Source organism: Barbus barbus (assembly GCF_936440315.1).
Source record: "Barbus barbus genome assembly, chromosome: 33".
Classification (NCBI taxonomy): Eukaryota; Metazoa; Chordata; class Actinopteri; order Cypriniformes; family Cyprinidae; genus Barbus; species Barbus barbus.
Window position 1 is genome coordinate 23,338,072 of NC_136761.1, and position 22,163 is coordinate 23,360,234.

A 22,163-nucleotide genomic window follows, 5' to 3' on the forward strand; every position below is an offset into this window, starting at 1 on the left:
GTATTTTTGATCAATTAAATGCAGCAGCCTTGTTGAGCATATATACTTCTTGGAAAGACATTTTCAAAAATATTACCGACCCTAAACTTACATTACATATACAGTAGTTGTTATTTCAAAAGCTTTAGCATTTACAGTATGTCTATCCCTTCTGGTCACTCTGAAATATTCAATTCAAGTACTACACAGCCATTTTCTATTAGGAGCTAGATATAGCAATGAAATGATACTCCTAAAGCACATGGGGGCAATTTAAGCAATTATCTGAGGCTTTAGAAACTGTGTTGGTCTCGTTACATCAAACGGAAAGCACAGCAGCAAGCATGCACAGTTCCCAACTTAATGTAATTGTGATTCAAAAGTTACCATTTAGGAGAACATAGAGCTTGTTGTGTCCTGACTTAGATGCTCATATAAATAGCCTGTTTGGAAATCCCTGATGAAAAGCAAGAGATTCTTCCTAGTTTGGAGAATACAAGCAGCATATCCAGCATATTAGTGTCTTAGGGGATTCGAGAGAGCCCATTACTCGGATGTTATGTTTTTACCGTCAGGAAAGACGGGTAATGTAACCATTAAATTGTTCTTCTGAGGACATCTATTTCAAGACATCCATAATAGAATCTCCAACAGGTAGGATAAGCATCAGCACAATCCATAGCTTTCAAAGGGAATGCAATTACTGTTATCACATTATGCACATAAAAGCATCCAGAACAAAAACTTTCTGTTGTGTGGTAGAATGTTCCATTCAGAGTAGTATTTCTGCTTTGTTTTATGGCGTTTTCTGGTTATGCTTTTAAATTTAAACTTAAACTAACATCCATAAAAGAATTACAAAAACCCATACTGCTTTTATCATCTATAAAGCTGATCACTTTCATTTTTACACTTTTTTTTTGTAAAGTCTCTCTAAACTGTATGCTTGCAGCATAAGCCTGACTGTGTGGCTTGCATTTATTTTCATAAATATATCTCTAAATCTAAATAATCTTGTATGAAAGGAGTGAATAAAGCTGCTTTGAAGACAGCGAATTATAGCATCTAAAAACTTGTACCCTTCTGGCCTTTGAATAATTCATCAAAGATAAATTAGACTAATAAATGTTAAGACTGAATCCATTAATGCCTTCAGTTCTCTCTTAGCTCTTGTCTGCTGGTTTAATTGGCAGTGTAGCTGTTTTTATTTTTCTCCGTCTCTGGCACTCAAACACTACACACGGAGATGAATGACATGGTTTCATCTCTGACTTCTGGTAAAGGCTTTTAGGCTGAGGTGAAAATGGCCTGTGTCCAGTCCTTACACAGAAGTCTGACAAATCTGACTATAAATAAGCCATCAAAACAGAACATGATCACCACAGCACCATGCGTGTACAAACTGTACGAGTGTGTATTTTAACTTAGCTTGTGTTTAAAAACAGCATGAAATCAAAACTGACCCAATTTAATAAACGCCCTTAATTTTAATGTCTATGATTCACCAGGCCTTTATTCTAAAGAAAAAAGATTGTTTTCAAAAGTTGAAAACACAGTTGACCCAAAAATAATCAAACCCCCATTTTCTTTTTTTAAAGAACACAAAATGGGATCATTTAATAAATATCCTTTTTGAACAAAGAAAAAATACAATAGCAGTACAATGTGACTCGCCTTATTGCTTAATAAAGGCAGCCAATTCAGGTTTTGCTGAAAAATGACTTAATATTTTAGTAATATTAAGATTAATATTAATATTACGTAATATTCTGTTTGCTGTGCCGACTAAATTGGATCTAATGCCACACCACACAAGTGGTTTTATTACGTGGTCAGAATTACTTTGTCTATTCTTACAGATCTTTTGATATGTATTGAGTTATTCATGCGTTTTTGACCTAAATCACAGCAGAGTCCATCTATGAGGAATGAAAGCTGTCAAACACACACTAGTGTTAGCCAATCATAGTAGTGGGTGTTTACTTCTGAGTCTACAATCCACCATGCATATTCAAACACAGCGTTCTGATGAGAGGGGTTAAAAACAGGACAGAAAATAACTTATTACTTCTATGCAGAGGTGTAGTACACAACTCCATTACTCGAGTGAAAGTAAAGATACTGCTGGTCAAATATTACTCCATTACAACTGAAAGACAGATTTTTACTTAAGTAAAAGTAACTTTCATTTAAAAGTACTCAAGTACCAAAAGTAAATTTCATTTTTTATGCCAATGCACTCTTTTATTTTTGTTGTATGTAATGCTTGCAATACCTCTGAAGCAACTTACAATGCATTACACCTACTGAATACACTGACTAACTTGTAGTATCTGTGGAATAAAGAGCTGTTAGGATGTTAAAAACTTATAAAAATAAAACAAGTGAGTTGACCAAAAAAAAAAGAAAATTTAACACCCCTGCCCACCCCACAAAAGCAGGATGGTAGTGATCTCTCACAGCTCTGGCAGTGTGTGCACACATCTACGTGTAGCCATTCATCCACATTTGAACCGAGTGGACAGTGAAAATGCTGTGAATACAGGCTGATTAAAAAAAAAATTAAAAAATCAAACCTGCTTTAAAACCCAGCAACACAACTGTAGCTGTATAACTTTACAACAGCAACACTGCTTTAATAACAACGCAAAACAGCAAGATTGATGTCATACAAGATTGAAGTTGATGTCATACACAGAACATCTGTGCAGTGCAGCTTCAAGTCAAACACCTATTTTTTTTTTTTCGTTAGGAGATGCACAACAGTTGTTCTTTGGCTTTATACGTAATATTTTCGTTTACAAAATTTTGCAAAATCAGACAATATTTTGTCTAATACATACCACAATATAAACTTCTTACTATTGAATCGTTGCAAAAACATATCACATTTGCAACTGGTCAGTGTTAAAAAAAAATGCTGGGAAAATCACTTTACGTAACCCGACAAGAGTGATTACTGCTATGCTGTCAAAAAAAAAAAAAAATGGTCACTGACTTGCAAAGGTGCTGCATAACGACTTTTTACTTCGAGGACCTTGATAGAAATGTAGTGGAGTGAATAGTACAATATTTGTCTTTCAAATGTAGTGAAGTCAAAGTCACAAGTTTCCTGAAAAAATAATACTCAAGTAAAGTAAAGATACTCAAAAAGTGTACTTAAGTACAATGCTCAAGTAAATGTACTCCACTACACAAGTTATGATGCTTCTAATGTAAAATTCTTGATAACATTAGATAACAAGTGGACCTCAGAGGACAGTACAAAATAAAACAAAAAACAAAGGCAGTTCATGACCCCTTTAAATGAACTTTTAGCATAAACTGGTGTTTAGGAGCCTTCATGTTTACTACTTGTCCTCTTGGAGGGTTTCCATGGTGGAGCTATTTATTTGACGACCGCACTGAAATATTGATGGCTATTGAAATGTGTGTGGCCTGTTGGCTTGGCCGTCCCTGGCAATTCCTCGGACGGGATGATTCCTAATGTTCTGATAGATAAATAAATGACTAGTGTGAGCCCTGCTCATGAATATAAATGTGGAGCTGTGTCCATTTCTTAGGCGAGTGTCCAGCTCCCTTCCCCTCCAGCTGTTCTGTCGCCACAAGTCTGCACCCTTGAAATCCAATATCGTAATCTTTTCCTCATTTACTGCTGACAGGTCATTACAACCTTTGATTTACCCAAGTCCAGTGGTGTCACAGGCAAAAGTGTCCGCTTTGACCAGATTTATTGGCTGTGGTGTCTGAAGATTTATTTTGAGGATGACTTCTGAGTCCTTTTTTAATGGAACACAGCAGGGGATAATCCTGTTTGGCTTAATGTTTTATTAAGGGCTGAAGGTGAATATTTATTTACCGTTAATTACACTATACTGATGATACTTGCATGATACTTTGCTGCAGGTTACTTTGTTGTTTCCATAATTGTTTAATTTTTCAAGAGAAAATTGTTTCAAACATGTATTTTTTAATTATTATTATTTTTTATGATATTATACATGTCGTTGTGTGGAAGTTTAGTAGAATGTTGACACTTTTTTTCTTAAAATTAATTTACTGGTGAACAGGGCTGTTAAGCTTCAAAAATGGCAATCACTTTAAACCACTTTAAAAGTGGCAAAGTAATATGATAGCTTTGTGAAGAAAAGGCAGAAGTTGTTATCAGTGTTGTTATTGTTAACTAAAATGAAAACTGCAATAAAAATTAAATATTAGATGAAAAACTTCAACTTAAAATAATACATAAAAAGAATCAAAACTAACTACATAGAATAAAAACTAAAAATGAGAAATGTTGCCATAGCAACTAGCAGAAATGAAATGTTTAAGTTGAATTATCAAAATTATTAAATTAAAAATAGAAAATAGAAATAGATAGAAAATAGAAATATTTACAAAAATAAAACTAAAAATGACACAAGCACATAACAAAATTACTAAAACATAAAAATAACTAAAAATATAAAATTCTAAATATTAATAAATAGTATATTAGAATAGAACAATTACTGAAGATTATCAATGAGAAATCCTGCCTTGGCAACAAACTGAAAATAAGTTGCACTGCCAAAATTACTAACTGAAATAAAAATAATTGAAAGATAAATAGAAATTTGTAAAAAACAAAACAAATCAAAACCATATAACAAAATTACTAAAACTAAAATGTAAAAAAAGAAAATCTATACCTGTATATAGTATATAAATAATACTAAAATGACACTACTAAGTTGCAATTCAATGATAATATTTTCCTCTGCTATAGCTCTTAAATCTGATTGATGTTTATATATATATATATATATATATATATAGTGCATCTAGATGTATCAAGTCAGTTTTGACATCAATGATGCCAAATGTCACTGATTCTCATGTGACACATCAACATCAAATTTGAATATGAGCCTATTCTTGGAATATAAGTCTGATGGACTACTTTTATGATTTTTGGTCTGCCTTCACATTCGTTACATGGAAAAAAACAGCATGAATTCCTAACCTGAAAGAAAGAATGGTTTGGGAGTAAATGATGACAGAAATGTCATTTATCCCTTTAAAATGTAACCTAATACAAAGGTTTAGAATAGCAAATTTGACTGCCTCTCTCTTGTCATGACCTGTGAACACACAGCATACCACTCTCAAATGATGGTCTCAGGTGAAGCACACTTTGCGGGTTGAACGATGGGTGGTCTACATGTGTGACAAGTGGCACACGTGCCTGCCGTGACTCTCTGAAAGCGAAACATGCGTCCTGCACATGAGCACTTGTTCACGGTGTCTCCTATCTGTCATATTTGCAGCGCTTTGCTTCTGCCAATGAGTTAAGTAATGTTATAATGTGATTAAGTGACAGTGTTCCTATCATGGACCATCCCTGAAATATTCAGCTTGTGCTAAAATAAGTCAGATATTTTCAGAGTAGAGTCACATGGGCTGTTAATCCATCACTGAAAAATGTGTAATCTAGGTCAAACTAAACAGGGGTTTAATTAGTTACAATAGCCCCCCTACGAGTGTTTGACTGCTGCTCATTGCTGGCAGCCAACTCAAAGAGATGTTAAGCTCTGACACACCAAATGTGGTCATGTGTAAGATCTGAGAATGCGTCCGGATATATGTGTATGTATGGTGTGTATTTTGATACTGTGCTGCGTGTTTCTGAGCTGAAACGCCAGGCTTGTATCACCTTTCACTCTTGGGCCTCATATCCCAGGAGGGATGTTAACCAGCCACATTAGACACTTGCTAGCATGCTGCCGTGCCACGCTACCTGCACTCATACATGCTGTACACACGGATAAATCAACGCTGTACTTACCAAGGAGTACTGGTCGCTGATTCTTAATGATATGTCTTTCAGGACTGTGTGACATCAAGACACCACAAGAAGGAGAGATCTTCAACATGAACACAGGTGCGTTCAAATCAGTTTCAGTTTGCATGGTTGAAACGATTAAAGGTAAATTAAAGAAATCTAAAAAAAATGTGTCATGTTTTTGGACATGATTTTTGGATAGTAGCATGATAATACAGTGTAAACAAATACTGTTGTATTATGGTGCTGTTTTAAGTACCTTGGAGTAACTTGCAAATGTCAGCGATAGGAATGGAGTAATCATTACCTACCATAATATACTCTACCGTTCAAAGGTTTGCGGGTGGAATGATGATTTTTGAAGTCCCTTACGTTGACCAAGGCTGCATTTATTTAACAGTAATATTTTGTTTATGTTATTACAATTTAAACAACTGTTTTTTTTATATTTAAATACATTTTAAAATGTAATTTATTTCTGTGATGTAAAGCTGAATTTTCAGCATCATTACTCTGGTCTTCAGTGTAACATGACCCTTCAGAAATCATTCTAATATGCTGATTTGCTGCTCAATAAACATTTCTCATTTTTATCAGTGTTAAAAACATATGTGCTGCTTAATATTTTTGTGCAAAGCATAGAACACTGTTTTTCAGAATTCTTAACGTCACTTTTCAACTTGCTCCTTGCATGCATCCTTGCTGAATAAAAATATTTCTTAAAGAAACAACAACTTTTGAACGGTAGTGTTTGTTCAACCATCATGGTATTTCCACCTGATATCATCAGATCTTAATGATACTGTAGCACTATTTCACATTACTTTAAGGAAATAACTAGATCCTCTTAGGCAAGCCATATATGTTTCCTTGCAGCTGCGCACATCTGATGTTGCTTCTACATAGACAGGAAAAATGTACTGTATATGCAGGTGCCAGACTAAAAATATATAGCTAAAAGCTAGAGATTTCTTGATTCACAGCTAAATAAATAGGCAGCATTTCAGCTGGAATCCATCCGTATGCCTATTGATTTTTAATATGGATCTGAAATTCTGAGAAATTTTGATAAATTCCCATGATAATGATTTTAATATGGAAATTTCAGGTCTATAGCGACACAAAGAGAAGGCTACATGGTGCCATTAATTATCAGTAATTTTGTCTTGCTTTAGAGCTCTCAAAACATTTCTCAAGTGTTTCTATTATTTGAGAAAACAATAGAAAAATAACAGCAATGTGTGGCCTTTATATAACTCTGTTATTTATTATATATTTACGTAATGTAGAATCTTGAATCTAATTAAATATAATTTCATTGATACTAGGTGGCCAAATGGTCCACAGAGTAGAAGTAGATTTGGCCTTTTAAGAACAAACATAAGAGGGAAATCACCAGCCACAGCAGCATTTACAAACAAGTAACAAAGTAAAAAAAAAAATGACTCTAATCAAGTATTGTGAGGCAGAAAGGAGTAAAAATGTGCCTTTCCCTTCACGCAGGCCCAGCAGGACTTGTTTTCGTAGGGCAGAGCATGTGATTTTGTATTCATCTCAGGGATTCTGAGAAAAGCTGTGCAGGGGGTGTTCTTATTTCTTGGCTGTGTTTCTCAGAGAACTCTGTATTTTCAGAGTCTGACAAAGATTCTGGCATCCAAACTGCTTTTTTGACATCCAGAGGTATAGCAGTCAAGGAAAAGGAAACCCGTCAGACTACATCTGGCAGTGCCAACAACTCACCCTGTCAATCCACAAAATAGTCTCGTAGTGTTCTCACTTTTAGTTTCTGCTTCAGTTGTGGCAACCACCTTGGATGCCAGGACCTCTTAGAAAACACTTACAGCTAATACACAATAAGATTTCTGCCATGTATTAGATGTGATGGTATTTCGATTCTGAATATAATTATTCTATTATTCTGATAATCTGTACTCTACTATATACACTACTGTTCAAAAGTTTGTGGTCATAAGATTTTTTTATGTTTTTGGAAGAAGCCTCTTATGCTCACCAAGGCTGCATGTGATCACAGTCAAAGCAGTAATATTGTGAGAAATTATTACAATTTAAATAACTGTTTTCTATTTGCATATATTTTAAAATGTAATTTATTCCTGTGATGCAAAGCTGAATTTTCAGCATTATTACTCCAGTCTTCAGTGTCACATGATCTTTCAGAAATCATTCTAATATGCTGATTTGGAGAAACGTTTCTCATTATTATCAATGTTGAAAATACTTTTGCTGCTTAATATGTATGTGGAAACATGATACATTTTTTTCAGGATACAGAATTTTTATTTGAAATATTATTTTTTGTAACTGTGAATATCACTACTGTCACTTTTGTTTAATTAAATGCATCCTTGCTGAATAAAAGTATTCATTTATGTGAATTTCTGTAGTCAATACCCTGCACATTTTTGTGTATTCTTAGTTTTAAACCATTTCATCTGCTAGCAATTGCAATTTATTAGTGGAGCCTCCAGTAATCACTACTGGAAAATTTAAATAGAAATACAGTCGTGGAAAAAATGAATGAAATTCATAGGTCAAATGGTGTGGGAACCCTGTATAGAGACTCTAAAAAAGCAGTTTAAAAAGTTTAGTGAGCCAGACCACAATACATTCACCCATCGGGGAAAAAAATTAATCCTGGCATGCAAAATTATTGTGTAATGTATATTGTTGTATTGCTAAGGACGCTTCACATTGCTCTGCTTGCTGAGTCACAGTTATCCTGCAGCAGTACTGATGCATGTGCATTTGTGTTTGCATGTGCTACTGCGCTTTTCACAGACAGTGGAGGACATGTCCGCAAAAGTGCCACGCTTTCACTCACTCTAACGCCCATGAAGAGAATCCAGAGCTCACCAAACCTATACACGCTCACAGGTATCAGGAACCAGATCGCACTAAAACTACAATAATGCATTTACATTGGACAACTAGTGGCTTAAAAATCAACAAATGGTTTATTTTCATATTTGCCTGTTTGTCATAAGCATTATAGGTCTGATCTGACGACATTGCTGCTGGTGTTAAATGTGATGGTGTGTTTACTCAGAGACCGCGAGCAGGAATTCCTCTTCACTGCACTCAGCATCACTCATTCCACATCTGTGTTTTGTCTCTCTGCTTCTTATGTCCTACCACAGCCCTCCTCCTCACTGTCTTTCTTTCTCTCTCTCTCCTACTCTTGCTCGCCATCTCATTCTTGTGCTCACAGCTCCTTAAGGAATGTTTGAGAGCGGTAGCTCTCTTTCCTTTGCTTAAAGGGAAAAAGCAGCTCACAGTGGCCAGATTGTTGCCATAGTTGTACACTTCCATGGCAACAATTGTATAGTTCAGGCTTTTTCCCCCGTCTCTCTCGGCACAGTTTCCGCTGGGGGTGACCCTTTTTGTTTGAGCAGTCTCATGGACTATGACCTCACACACACATATTCTCCATTGTTTAATTAGTCTGCGGGCGGTCGAGGTGCTGCAGGAGTGAGCTAACTGAACAAACACCACTCATTCAGGACAGAGTTAGAGCGCTGTTCATTTAGCACTGTTTAATGAGCAAAGGTTATTACGTCAATGAAATCGAAAGAACAGTTTTTTTTTTAGCCTTTTCACTTCGTGTTTGTTTAAGACAAAAGTGTGTGTTTTTAAACAGCCTTTCTGAATTCTTTTTCAGAAGCGCCAGATTTTCTCTGTAAAAGGTTAAGGGCAACCTCCTTTATATGTAAAACTTTCTCACCTATCAGTGTTTCTTCCTGCTGCCATATATTTTTCTGTCTTTCATCTGTTGTTTTAAAATCTGAAGCAGTGGCTTGGACTAAATTAAGGATGCAATTTATGCACATATAGTCCACTAAAAACATGAATCACTAATGAGTGAATATATTATACCTCATTTGTGAAAAGTAGATCCATTTCTAGTGTTTAACAAAGTTTTCTTATCTCATTTTAACCCATGCAGACTCTGAATCACAATCTAAAGATTCAGGTAAGCAGGTTTATTTTATTTTATTTTATTATTTTTGCCAATAAACACATATACTTTGGAAAAAAAGATCTGTCAATGCTGAATTTTCACCAATTCTTCCTTCTCATTGGTCAGTAGTGGCATTCTGTGGTCAATTTTTTAGTATATATGAATATGAAACACACTTTCAAGTGTTTTTTGTCTCTTGTCAGATTTGTGGAGGCCCTGCAGCAGCACTAGTGATGGTCTGAGAAATGGTGACATGTGTTCTTCTTCTCTGGCAGCTAAAGGCTACAGAAGCGTCAGGCCCAACTTTCAGGATAAAAAGTCTCCCACACCAGTACGTTCCGCTGTTTACTTCACTCATTTGTTTTTCTCATCCTTGTTGTTGCTGGAGGTTTTCCTTCCTCAGGAAATGTCTGTGGAAGCCCATTCAACAGGTTTTATTACATTTTTTTTATTTATTTTTTATTTAACTGTACCAGTAACACCCATTTCTAGTGTTTGATAACTGAGCACAAAGCAAAGCTTTCAACTATTATTGAAGGACTCTCTGTACTGGTTATCATAATATCCATATCGTTTCCTGTTATACTATTATGATTTTAAAAAGCATTAGAGGCACTATACTTTACATACTTTAGAATTGTGCGTGCATTAAACCCTGTTACCCAAGTTATTGTGAGAAATAAAAGATAAACATAAAAAAAAATCTAAAGTAAACACAAGTTTACCAGTAAATATTTGGACCCAAACAATTTAGTCCCTAACAATATTTATTTATAAAGTACTGCATTTATTTAATGTTTATTGCAAAAAAAATAAATAAATAAAATTCAAATTCAAAATGTAATTTTTTTACTTTAGAAAGAAAGAAATCACAAAAGAGGTTGATGATGATGATGATGAAGAAGAGGTTTAGGTCATAATTTGCACCTTATTCATGAAAGTGTCTGTTTGTTTTTATTTTGAAGTAAAGCTTACTGACTTTAAACCACACCAAAACAGTTATTTCAGTTTCCTTTCCAGTTGTGGAGAATTTCTGAATTCTAATATTATTTAATCTACTTTCTCTCCTGATTTGTACTTTCATTTGTTATATTTGTGTTCCTATCGCCAAACAAGTGCCTGAGTTGTACCTGTCCTTACTATAACAATCAACTGTTTATCTCAGAGAGATTATTCTCCAAGGCAGCCACGTCCACACCTTTTTATTCAATGAGAGAACCACCACAGAGCAACAATATCTGACCTGTGCTCTAATATTCTAATATCCCATTGCCCGCTCTCCTCAATCAGGCACGAGAACATAGTGTCCACTCCCACAGACTGCTGTCCACAGCGGACCAAACCTCATGTTCTTCACAAGCAGAGCAGCCCTACTTACACCCTTCATCTAGGGAGCTGGAGAGACAAGTAGCTTCCCTCTCCATCCGCATGAACCCTAGGCCTCAGATATCGGGACGGCGCACACAGACACTGTTTTTGAGACCCCCTACCCCTCCTAAAAGGATGGACCTCCCGGATAGCCGCTCATGCCCCTGCCCTCCACTGCCATCTGCAGCCCCTCCAGTGGTATATATCACGGATTTCATAACCACATGTGCATTAGCTTAATAACAGCCTTCCCTACACCATGCTACACTTTAGCAAACATAACTAATCCTGTTTTTTTTTTTTTATTATTGATTCACATACAGGTTCATGTCATTGTAAAATGAGATCTTCCTTTTTTTTCTTTGATGGTAAAATCATGAATTGCAGTGGTAATGGACTTGAATCACTTTCCAGACACCATTTATTCAATTATTATTTATTACAACTGTACAGTATTTGGCTTGTACAAATAAAATATACACTACCATTCAAAAGTTTGGAGTCAGCACATTTTTTCTTTTGTTTTGAAAGAAATACTTCTATTCGGCATTATGCATTAAAGTAAAAACTCGGTTTAAAGTAAAGACCATAAAGACATTTAAAATGTGACAAAAGATTTTTTTCAAATAAATGCTTTTGTACTTTTTAGTAATCAAAGAATTCTGAAAAAATGCTCTAAAGCATATTAGAAGGATTACTTACGGATCACGTGAGATTAAAGACTGGAGTAATGATGCTGAAAATCCAGCTTTGTGTCACAGAAATATAACTGTAATAATATTTGACAAAATGACTGTTTTTACTGCATTTTTGCAGCCTTGGTGAGCATAGGATACTACTTCAAAAATGTTTAAAAATCTTACTGACCTCAAATTGTTGAACGGTAGTGTAAGGTAGTACACACAATATATTCTGCATATATTTTCTACAGCATTATGACCTTTATGCCGTTTTGAATGGTCTGTTTTATGATTATGTTCAAATGCAACACTGGAATAACATTTTGATCTCATATCTGTAACACCTCTATCCTCTCTAACGCACAGCCGTCAGCAGCATCACATCTCTACGTCTCTCACACCCACTGTGCCCAACTGCTGAATCTCATCTGTGCCACTCTCCTCTCTGTCATTCAGCCTGAGGTGCCAGTCCTCCTCAAACAAACCTATCCCGGAACAGCACTGACCTCACAGTCGCCACCTAACCGGCTCAGACTCTCCCTCGATTTCATCAGAGCTGATCTTCACCCCAAGACCCCTTATCCAGGCCCTCCCTCTCCCGACTCGGAGCCTCCGCTGGGGCAGAGCCGCTGCTCTTCCCGCACTCAGAGCGAAGCGTCCACAGCGGTGCTGGAGGAGTTGAGGTTGTGTGGACTAGGCCCAGAGGGTGGCTCTCGTACCCCTTCTCCAACCCTCAGCGCGATGAGTGCGGTCACAGTCAACATGGGGTTACACTCCCCTCCAGCTAGCACCGCTCATGTAACTATTCGCCGGCAGATACTCTGTCACGTCTGTTACTTACTGCTTCTTTCTTTGTCAGTTTTCATAAGGATTCCTACTGTACCTCTATTTCTGAAGGGGCCGTATTCAACTTTTTTTGTATATTGTTTCAAAAGTTTGGGGTCAGGAAGATTGATTTTTCTGAAAAATCAATACTTTCATTCAGCAACGACGCAAGGAAACTGATCAAAATTGACAGTAAAGACAAACAATTTATATTTCAAAAATGCTTTTTTTTAATTATCAAAGAATTCTGGAAAAAAAAAAATCACAGTTTCCACAAAAAGTACTAAGTGAAAGTACAAAAGAACTAAGCAGCACAACTGTTTTTAACATTGATAATAATAAGAAAAGACTGGAGTACTGACTGCTGAAAATTCAGTCCTAAACCAGGATTAGGCCATAGTTCATTTAGGACATTTAAGTAATTTTTATAAACATGCCTTAGAAAAAACATTACTGGTGTGCATCTTAAGACAAAACAAAGGCACTGACATGTTTTAAGATCAGTCAAGATCAGTGCAATTTTCTTTCAGATGAAACAGCTCAGATTTACATTTTAAGTCTTGTCTGTGAAACCGGGGGATAGTCCATTTATAATTTTTTAGCACTATTTTTTTATGATATGTCCCCTTTAATTGCACTGTCCAAATGCTTTTTTTCATTTATTATCTCTTGTTTTCTGCTCTCTTATCAATTGGACAATTTATTGTTTATTGTTTCTAATTTGGTTTCGTTGTTCTGAATTTCTAGGGGCTGGATTAACAGACACCAGTATCACTTGTCCATTGTTCACATTTAACAGTTTCACTAATTCTTCTCTGTGTAACATCTGGGATTATACCAACACATTTTTTATCAAATCGAGGGTCTTGGGGGTCTTCACTAACACTTTTTGCCATACATATTATCTGTATGCTGAGATTCTCAGTCTTTGTCAAAAACTTAATGTGCAGGAGAACATGGTTTTGTTGAGACTTCTTGTATTGTTCCTGTGGTATCTCTTCTGGTTAACTAACACTCAATACTAACACTCGTTAATCCTGGAAATCAATAAATGAATCCAAACACTGAAAGCAATTTGTTTTTATCTTCCCAGTGGGTGGGCACTGTATTTTTGTATGTTTATTTTACTAGTAATCCACAAATCTTTTGGGGGTTTGTTTTCATTGTTTGTTATTTCATTCTTTATCCTCTGTCAACTTTCATTAAGGCTAAAAGATGTCATCTGTGACACAAGAGTCCGATCTCAATGTGATTTATTATGCCTAAAGATGTTTCTTCAATTAATAGGATCTTTGTGTTGTGTTATACAGGATCGGATGACTGTGAACGGGGGTCTGAGTGTGCCAGCAAGTCCTCGTAGTCACTTCCAAAGACCCTTCTCTCCCTCAACATACCCCCCTCCTCCTTCACTGAGCCCTAGTATTACAGCCATGCAGCAGGCTAGAAGCACTGGTGAGTACTGAAGCTAATCTAACACTTCCATATGCTCTTGAGTGAATGACGTTCAGTCATTATTGATTTCATCTCTGGAATAAACAAGGAGAGTGAATTAGGTAATTGCATCTCATTTTTAACTACAGGCACAGGGTATATATGTATTAGGGCTGTCAAATCAATTAATCGCATCCAAAATAAAAGTTTGTGTTTACATAATATGTGTACTGTGCAGGGACGGATTAACGCACGGGCCTACTGGGCACGTGCCCAGGGCACTGGACCAGAGGGGGGCCCAGCCGAAATAACGCTACTCCCAGAACGCGATTTCAACCGTGCCCCCTCAGATTTTTGAGGCAAGTGGATTTTGAATGCAGCTTCCAAAAGACAAAAAATAGCCGAATAATATTTTTTATATTTAATAAACGATCACACCGGTGTGATTAGATCATTCAGTGCGGCACATCATCAACTGCTAAATTAAAATCTGTGTTCGCTCAACTTCGCTGGCTGGCACAGAGCCAGAGCAGCCGCGTTTTTCTACAGCACTGCGCAATATAACCAATCACACATGATTCTGTTGAGCTTATGAGGACAATGGCCAATAAGAGGCGTCCAGATGAGTCATCGCTGAAACAGCTGTTCTGTTCAGTGCGAGCGCTCCCTGAATTAATTCTGCTCTCTGCCGATTTCTCTCATCAGAAACAACAAAGTGCAGAAGTGCTTACGATGTAAGCAAGATATTAATTTCACAATGTAAGCAACTTTAGTGATTAATGGGAGTTTTTGAGAGTGCTTTAATTCTGTCAATGATAATGTTCTTTGATAATGTTACACTTAGTGCAAATAGCCCACCTTTTGGCAGAGGCTATTTTATACTAATTCCGCCCATCAACGTGTGATAGGGACTGTCAAGATTATAAAAAAAACAGCTTTGAATTGTAAATTCCAGTGGCACGGATGGTAAAGTGCATGCTTTTTGACGCGATTGACGAGGGTTCGAACCCGCCTTTTGCCGAACTTTTTTTCTCCCTTTTCAAATCTCAAATCACATCGTAAAAGCATTTATTGTCAATAAAAATGAAAGAAATAACCAAAAAGTTGAAAATAAAGTATCGGGTAAGGGTCGGGAGGGCTTTATTGTATCAATAAGGTGGCATCCATTTAATAATCTGAATTAAAATTATTAAAAATGTACACTCAATACGTTATTATTGCATACTGTTTCATAATTTAATACAATAGTGCAGATAATTGCCACTATTTTGCGAATAGTATAAAGTATAAAGTAGTATAAATAGCAGAAAATCTTGCTATTTTAACATAGTGTAAATGTAATCTATAGCTATTTGCACTTAGTGTATATAGCATATCGCTAAAAATACTGCTATTTTCACTTAGTGTAGATACAATCCATTACTATTTGAATTTAAGAAAAAATGAGCGCAATTTCAACTGAGGGGGGCCTGAGTCCGTGCCCAGGGCACTGGTGAGTCATAATCCGTCCCTGGTACTGTGTATATATGTATACATAAATACACACATATACATGTATGTATTCAAGAAATATTTATTCATATTTATATATGATTTAAAGGTGCACTAAGCAATTTTTGAAAAACGCTTTTTGACCACAGTGTCGGACCGTGTCCCAAAACACACTTGCAGCCAATCAGCAGTAAGGGGCGTGTCTTGCTATGATAGAGAGAAGAGAGCGCTCAATTTGAGTGCACAGATGGATATTAGAAATGCTATTGTTGATGTTTAAGTAATTCTATTATTATTCCCCTGTCCTGGAAATATCTGTACAGCCAAGTGTATGTCATAAGCGTTGCAGTTCTCCCTGGTCACCGGTGTGATGTGCCAGACACTAATGAAGTACTAATGCGTAAGTAAACGTGACCTGACTGGAGCGGTGTTTACCGCCCCTGTGACACTAAGCATATCTCGACTGGTCCGCTCTGAGTGTGCGCCCGCGATCTCTCTAATCCCAAATTGCAAATGCCTGGGATTAAACTCAAATCTGAGAGCCGGAGCGGTTGGGGTGAGGGAGGATCTGAGACACTGGGATTACAGCGTCTGTGTGCGTGAGGCTGGCCTTTGTCTCCGAAACAGAGCCCATTTTGCTGTTTTTCCCCAAAAGGCTTCAGTCTGAATGCCCGTACATGCCAGAGAACTGTGGAGTGGGGAGCTGCTTTCTGTGTTTATTATTCTATGCCGGAATACTGGAATCAACATATTTATGGATTATTTCTCCTGATTTGGAATTACAGTCTGCACTGCATCCCTGACCTGGCTGTATTTCTCAGTTACTGACATGGGAATGTTGGTTAGTTCCATGGGAATTACTAAAAACACTCTCCCCCCAACCTGACCCTGTCTTCCTCCCATCAGCCTCTGAGTCTAGCACTCCCATCTACGCCAACGTGGATCCTCCTGCACGAGCGCCACAGACTGACAGGAAAGAAACAACAGGGAAAGCTCCGCTCTATACTGGCATCGGTCCTGTGGATGAGTCCGGGATTCCCGTTGCCATACGGACGGTGAGTGAATGTTGTTACAGGATGTTAATCTTTTGTTTTCATATTTATACTGTGCAGTTTAGAATAAATATAATCCTTTGACATTATTGTGTACATTTTTTTTTCATGCTCTCAAGTCAGAGAAGCAAATTATATTTTCTTGAACTGTGTGCATTTATGAATTTTTATAAACATTAAGAACATTTCTACCACAATATCTATTCTTACCACTGTGTTTTACAGCATTTTGTGAGGAAAATTACAGATTAAAATAACTACCAGTTTAGCTAGGATTTAGGTACTGTTTTATGTATCTTAAATACACAAATAAATAATACTTAAATTATACCTTAATTGGAAATGATGCACAATAAAATATTCTGTTCACAAATTATATTTCCAGATATATACAAATCATTTTAAAAGGAAATATTTTAAAACGTTTATGATTAATTTACTTCTTTTTTTTTTTTTTTTAGATAATAATGTTGTAAGAATTCAAATATTTTCATAGTTTAATATTGAAAGTCTGCATTTGGGATATGAATAGAACAATAAAAATCTATAATCTATAACAATGCATTTGAAAAGTATAAATATAAATGAATGCATGGCAGAAAGTTTATAAGACACAGTTTTTTTTTTATAAAGAAAAGGACTTAAATCTGTTAGTTTTATTATAAATAAACCTCTGGCACATAAAAGTGGCTGAAGTTGAAGAAACACCTGTATGTTACTGAAGAACTTCATACTGTAACTACTACCGTCTTATTTAGAGTTTTTCAACAACATAAAAATGCAATTAACAAGCTTAGCATTCATTTTGAGAAAGCCCCCTGACTCTTTATTGGCTCTTGAGACATTGTCATTTTATTATTCTATTACTATTCACCTGTTTTATTATTATGAGTTTTATTTAGCCCCAGGGAAACAGGGGCAGCTGTGCTCAGCATCATTGATGGGCCAGCAGACAGATAGTGATGCGTCTCTCTCAGCTTAACGTGGAGAGACCAGTTACATCAGCATTTTTATAGGAGCCTTTTGCATGCAGAGTTTTGAACTCAAGGTCACGGAGCACATTCGGGTTGCTATTTGTTTTCTAAACTTTGCTTCTGGACCTTGGAATCTTAATCTGTAAGAGCTGGGAAAGCCTGTAATCTAAAAATGCTTGCTTTGTGTGTTGTTTTAGACTGTCGACAGGCCAAAAGATTGGTACAAAACCATGTTCAAACAGATTCATGTGGTGCCTAAACCAGGTAAGACCAGATTTTGTTTTTTAATATACCACTGTTACCATAAAAATATATGCTAATATTAAGAAATCATAAGCACTAAGAAGAAAAAAGCCTATTATGTGGTTGTTGGAAGGGATTTTCTAGTCAAGCACTCACATACCAACTTATTTTTAGTTCAGTTTCTTCTTTTCACATTTTAAAGCTATTTGTATAGCATTTATGCAACATAAAAATGGACAGAAAACATTGGACCTGTCTGCTAATGGGATAGATTTTTTTGCAGAGAAGTGCAACCTAAAGAGGAGTGACAATAAAAGAGCTTGACTCAGCAGGTTGTGGATTACAAGTGCGTTCATTACTGGGATTGGACCGTCAGGGGGTTTGCCTGAGAGATTACAGGGGTCACAGGATCAAACCCTTTATTTCGCATCTTATTATGTCTTTTTAATTGTCTTACTCCCACATCCGATTGCTTACAAATAAGTTTGTTTACATTATTAGGTTTAAAGCACTCTGTATGCAGTTCCAGTTTGTGATTCATGTATTCCATATGAATCATGTTTGCTTATTTGTTTTCACAGATAATGAGTGGTCTGGGTCCCGTACTGCCACAGATCCTGTTACAAGTACTGGCACAACTATATCCAAACAAGGTCTCTCTTTGATTTAGTATTATTTTATTACCAAATAATCAAAACTAGAAGAAACAATACAACTAGTATAAACCAACAGAAATAAGTATAATTAGTAATTCACACTTTATTTTAGTGTCCTTGTTACACATTACATATACTTACAATAGTAATAAAAATAGTTCTACATAATTTTATGCATCATGTCTGCAGTTACATTTTTGATTGTTTCAAAAAGTAAAAATCAATTCATGTAATAATTAAATAATTAAAGATTATTACTTTATTACAAATTCATTTATAATGTCAACAAAATGTTATCTATACACAAACGCATTGCTGGCCAAGTTTAGAATAATTAAAGGTGCCATAGAATGCATTTGATACAGTATTTTAAATTGTTCTCTGATATCTACACAGAAGGTATGTGGCTTAGGTAAGGGCAAAAAATCTCCAGAAACGATTTTACATGTCCATTTACAACCCTAGGATTTCTCCCTAGAATGAAACGGTCTGTTATTGGCTTATTTGGCAGGATCATGAATAATAATGAGCTCTGCTCTGATTGGCTATTTCACAGTACGGCTCATCAGCAAGAAGGACGCACAGGGAGGAAAATATATATTTAAATACTTTCTCTCGCAGTTATATCGTCGGGTAATTATACTGTATATAAAACGCGGGCATCAGGGAGCCGTTATTAATATGCGAGGCATTGAAACTGCTTTTGAACGATCCATCGATCGCGTTATAGTTCACTTTCAAGAGACGCGATCACACAAACTATGTTTACATTATGGAGCAACAGTACTTACCACACATTTCACAAGATCAGATGCTTGTCAGCGGTGCTCAGGATCTGTAAGTCATTCGCCATCATCCTCATCTCTCCTTACTGAGAGTGAAATCTTATGTACTGTAACAGGCTACCGCTAGCAAGGAGCTAACCATGTCCCTTTAGTGGCTCGCGTTATTTGCTTTCTGTGCCTTTCTGAATACAGACACCAACCCATCCCTGCACTTCACACCCCCTGCACGGCCTGGAACATAACATTTATTTTGTTATTTTCGCTGTTGTCCGCGCTTGTTTGTTTACAATACCTGCAGAGCTTCTGATGGTTCGGCCGGCTTAGAACAAGTGTGGGTTTATGCAAATGTTGGGGGCGTAGTGATCCCGACTGTTGCGTCACAGTCGGTGTTATGTTCTGATTCGCCTGTTTTTCAGTGGTCTTTATTAATCACGAGATTTACATATGAAGGAGAAAACTATGGTGTTTGAGGCTCACTGTATGTCATTTCCATGTACAGAACTGTTGTTATTTAAATATGCCAGGGTAAAGACAGTTTTTCATTCTATGGCACCTTTAAGCATTTTAAAGGGATACTCCACCCCAAAATGGAAATTTGGTCATTAATCACTTACCCCCATGTCGTTCCAAACCTGTAAAAGCTTTGTTCGTCCTCGGAACACAATTTAAGATATTTTGGATGAAAACCGGGAGGTTTGTGACTGTCCCATTGACTGCATAGTAAATTGCACTGTTAAGGTCCATAAAAGTATGAAAAGCATCGTCAGGATAGTCCATCTGCCATCAGTGGTTCAATCTGAATTTTATTTTGGTTACTGATGACAGAGAATAGCGTACGCACTTTGCGTCCATCGGATGCTGTCCAAGATGGCGCTAGGCTGACACAGAGAGACAGAGAGGAGACGAATTGTTGATTGTTGAAGTTATTTTTACAAAAAGTATTCTCGTCGCTTCATAAAATTCAGATTGAACCACTGATGGCAGATTAAATATTTTGACAATGTTTTTTATACTTTATGGACCTTGACAGTGCGATTTACTATGCAGTCAATGGGACAGTCACAAGAGGACAAACGAAGCTTTTACGATTTGGAACGACATGGGGGTAAGTGAATATTGACAAAATTTTAATTTTGGGGTGGAGTATCCATTTAAGTCTCTTATGCTTACAGAGGCTGCATTTATTTGATAAAGTATAATTTTGAGTTTTTAAACTGCATTTTTATATCAAAATGATACTCTAGAAAATAAATGCAGCCTTGGTAAACATAAGAAAAAATTTAAAATATTATGTAATATTGTAAGCTATTACTACAATTTAAAATAACAATTGTGATAAACAATTTGAATTTTTTTTTAAATATAATTTATTCCTGTAATTTCAAAGCTGAATGTTCAGCATCATTACTCCAGCCTTCAGTGTCACATGATCCTTCAGAAATCATTCTAATATGTGACCCTGGACCACAAAACCAGTCATAATTAGCATGGGTATGTAGCAATAGCCATGTATGACCCATTGTATGCGTCAGAATTATTGATTTTTCTTTTATGCCAAAAATCATTAAGATATTAATTAAAGACCATAAATATATCACAACTACATTTTTTGATTAGTAATATGCATTTCTAAGAACTTAATTTGGAGAACTTTAAAGGCAATTTTCTCAATATTTAGATTTTTTTTGCACCCTCATATTCCAGATTTTCAAATAGTTGTATCTCAGCCAAATATTGTCCATCAATGGAAAACGCATTTATTCAGCTTTCAGATGATGTACAAATCTCAATTTCAAAAAATGGCTGGTTTTGTGGTCCAGGGTCACATTTACACCAAAATAAAATAAATAATTAAAAAACACTGTAAAAAATGTGCTATATTAATTTGGAGGAAAAAAAAAATAGTATTGTTGATTATTATTTATTACATTTAATATTATATATTAGTCACAGTATATTATGTGTTGTTATTTCTTTCAGATAAGCATGCAGCACCTAATGCTGTTCAGGCTCATCCTGCACCTAAAACCAGCACCTACCGGCCCATCACCAAGAGTGTCTCTGATAACGGCATACACGGTTTCAGGGTGCCTGCCTCCTCTTCTCTCCCTTCTCCTCTGCCCACGTCAGCATCCACACAGCAGAGATCCATCGAAAGAGAGGCACCACAGAGAGGCAGGAGCACACCTGACATGTGAGAATCATCTATCCATGCTTATACTACGACAACAATAGTTCTGAGGCAAACTTAAAGGATTTTTCAGATGTGAAATCAGCCATTACGTCCCAATATTCAGGAATTATTTTTTTTGTTGTTGCAGGAATGAGTGGGGGCCTCCTGACAGAAAGGTGGACACCCGGAAATACAGAGCAGAGCCGAGGAGCATCTTTGACTATGAGCCGGGGAAGTCATCTATTTTAGAGCAAGAGAAAGCGGTAAGTGTTTAGTGACTTTTAATGTGTAATATGTTCTAATTTTTGTCTGAACTTTTAAAATGGTACTGATTGGAGTAAAATGAGCATGTTTTAAAAGTAACTTAATTATTTGTGGTTTGTTTCAAGTTGGTTACACAGAGTGCATTAAATTTATGAGGCATTTTTACAATTTGAGTTTAGTATTTGAAGGCACAAACATATTGATCTTAGAATTAATGCCCCATGGCTTTATGGGTATAGACAGATCTTAAAGCAGATGCCACTAATGAAATACTATTAATCGGTGAGTCCCAGTGTCAGCAGCGCTGCAGGCATGAGACACCGAATGCTGATAAACTAACTAAACCGAGTTGTTCTTGTATATTAATAAAATTGTATTGACAATATATGTGCCAACAGTTGAAGTTACATAATGGGCTTTCTGTATTTGTTAAAAGAAC

General features: G+C 36.2%; 1 protein-coding gene across 1 annotated transcript in view; it reads left to right on the forward strand.

The window, feature by feature from the left end:
* LOC306853608 (sorbin and SH3 domain-containing protein 2-like) overlaps positions 1-22,163 on the forward strand; it is a 57,389-nt gene that overhangs the window by 15,747 nt on the left and 19,479 nt on the right. The window contains exons 3-14 of the mRNA XM_079391143.1: positions 5,849-5,902; positions 8,603-8,698; positions 9,768-9,794; positions 9,986-10,113; positions 11,073-11,348; positions 12,287-12,628; positions 13,966-14,107; positions 16,484-16,632; positions 17,801-17,867; positions 18,428-18,499; positions 21,268-21,481; positions 21,609-21,723. Coding sequence (XP_079247269.1) covers positions 5,849-5,902; positions 8,603-8,698; positions 9,768-9,794; positions 9,986-10,113; positions 11,073-11,348; positions 12,287-12,628; positions 13,966-14,107; positions 16,484-16,632; positions 17,801-17,867; positions 18,428-18,499; positions 21,268-21,481; positions 21,609-21,723 — 1,682 coding nt within the window. The remainder of the gene's footprint in view (positions 1-5,848; positions 5,903-8,602; positions 8,699-9,767; positions 9,795-9,985; positions 10,114-11,072; positions 11,349-12,286; positions 12,629-13,965; positions 14,108-16,483; positions 16,633-17,800; positions 17,868-18,427; positions 18,500-21,267; positions 21,482-21,608; positions 21,724-22,163) is intronic.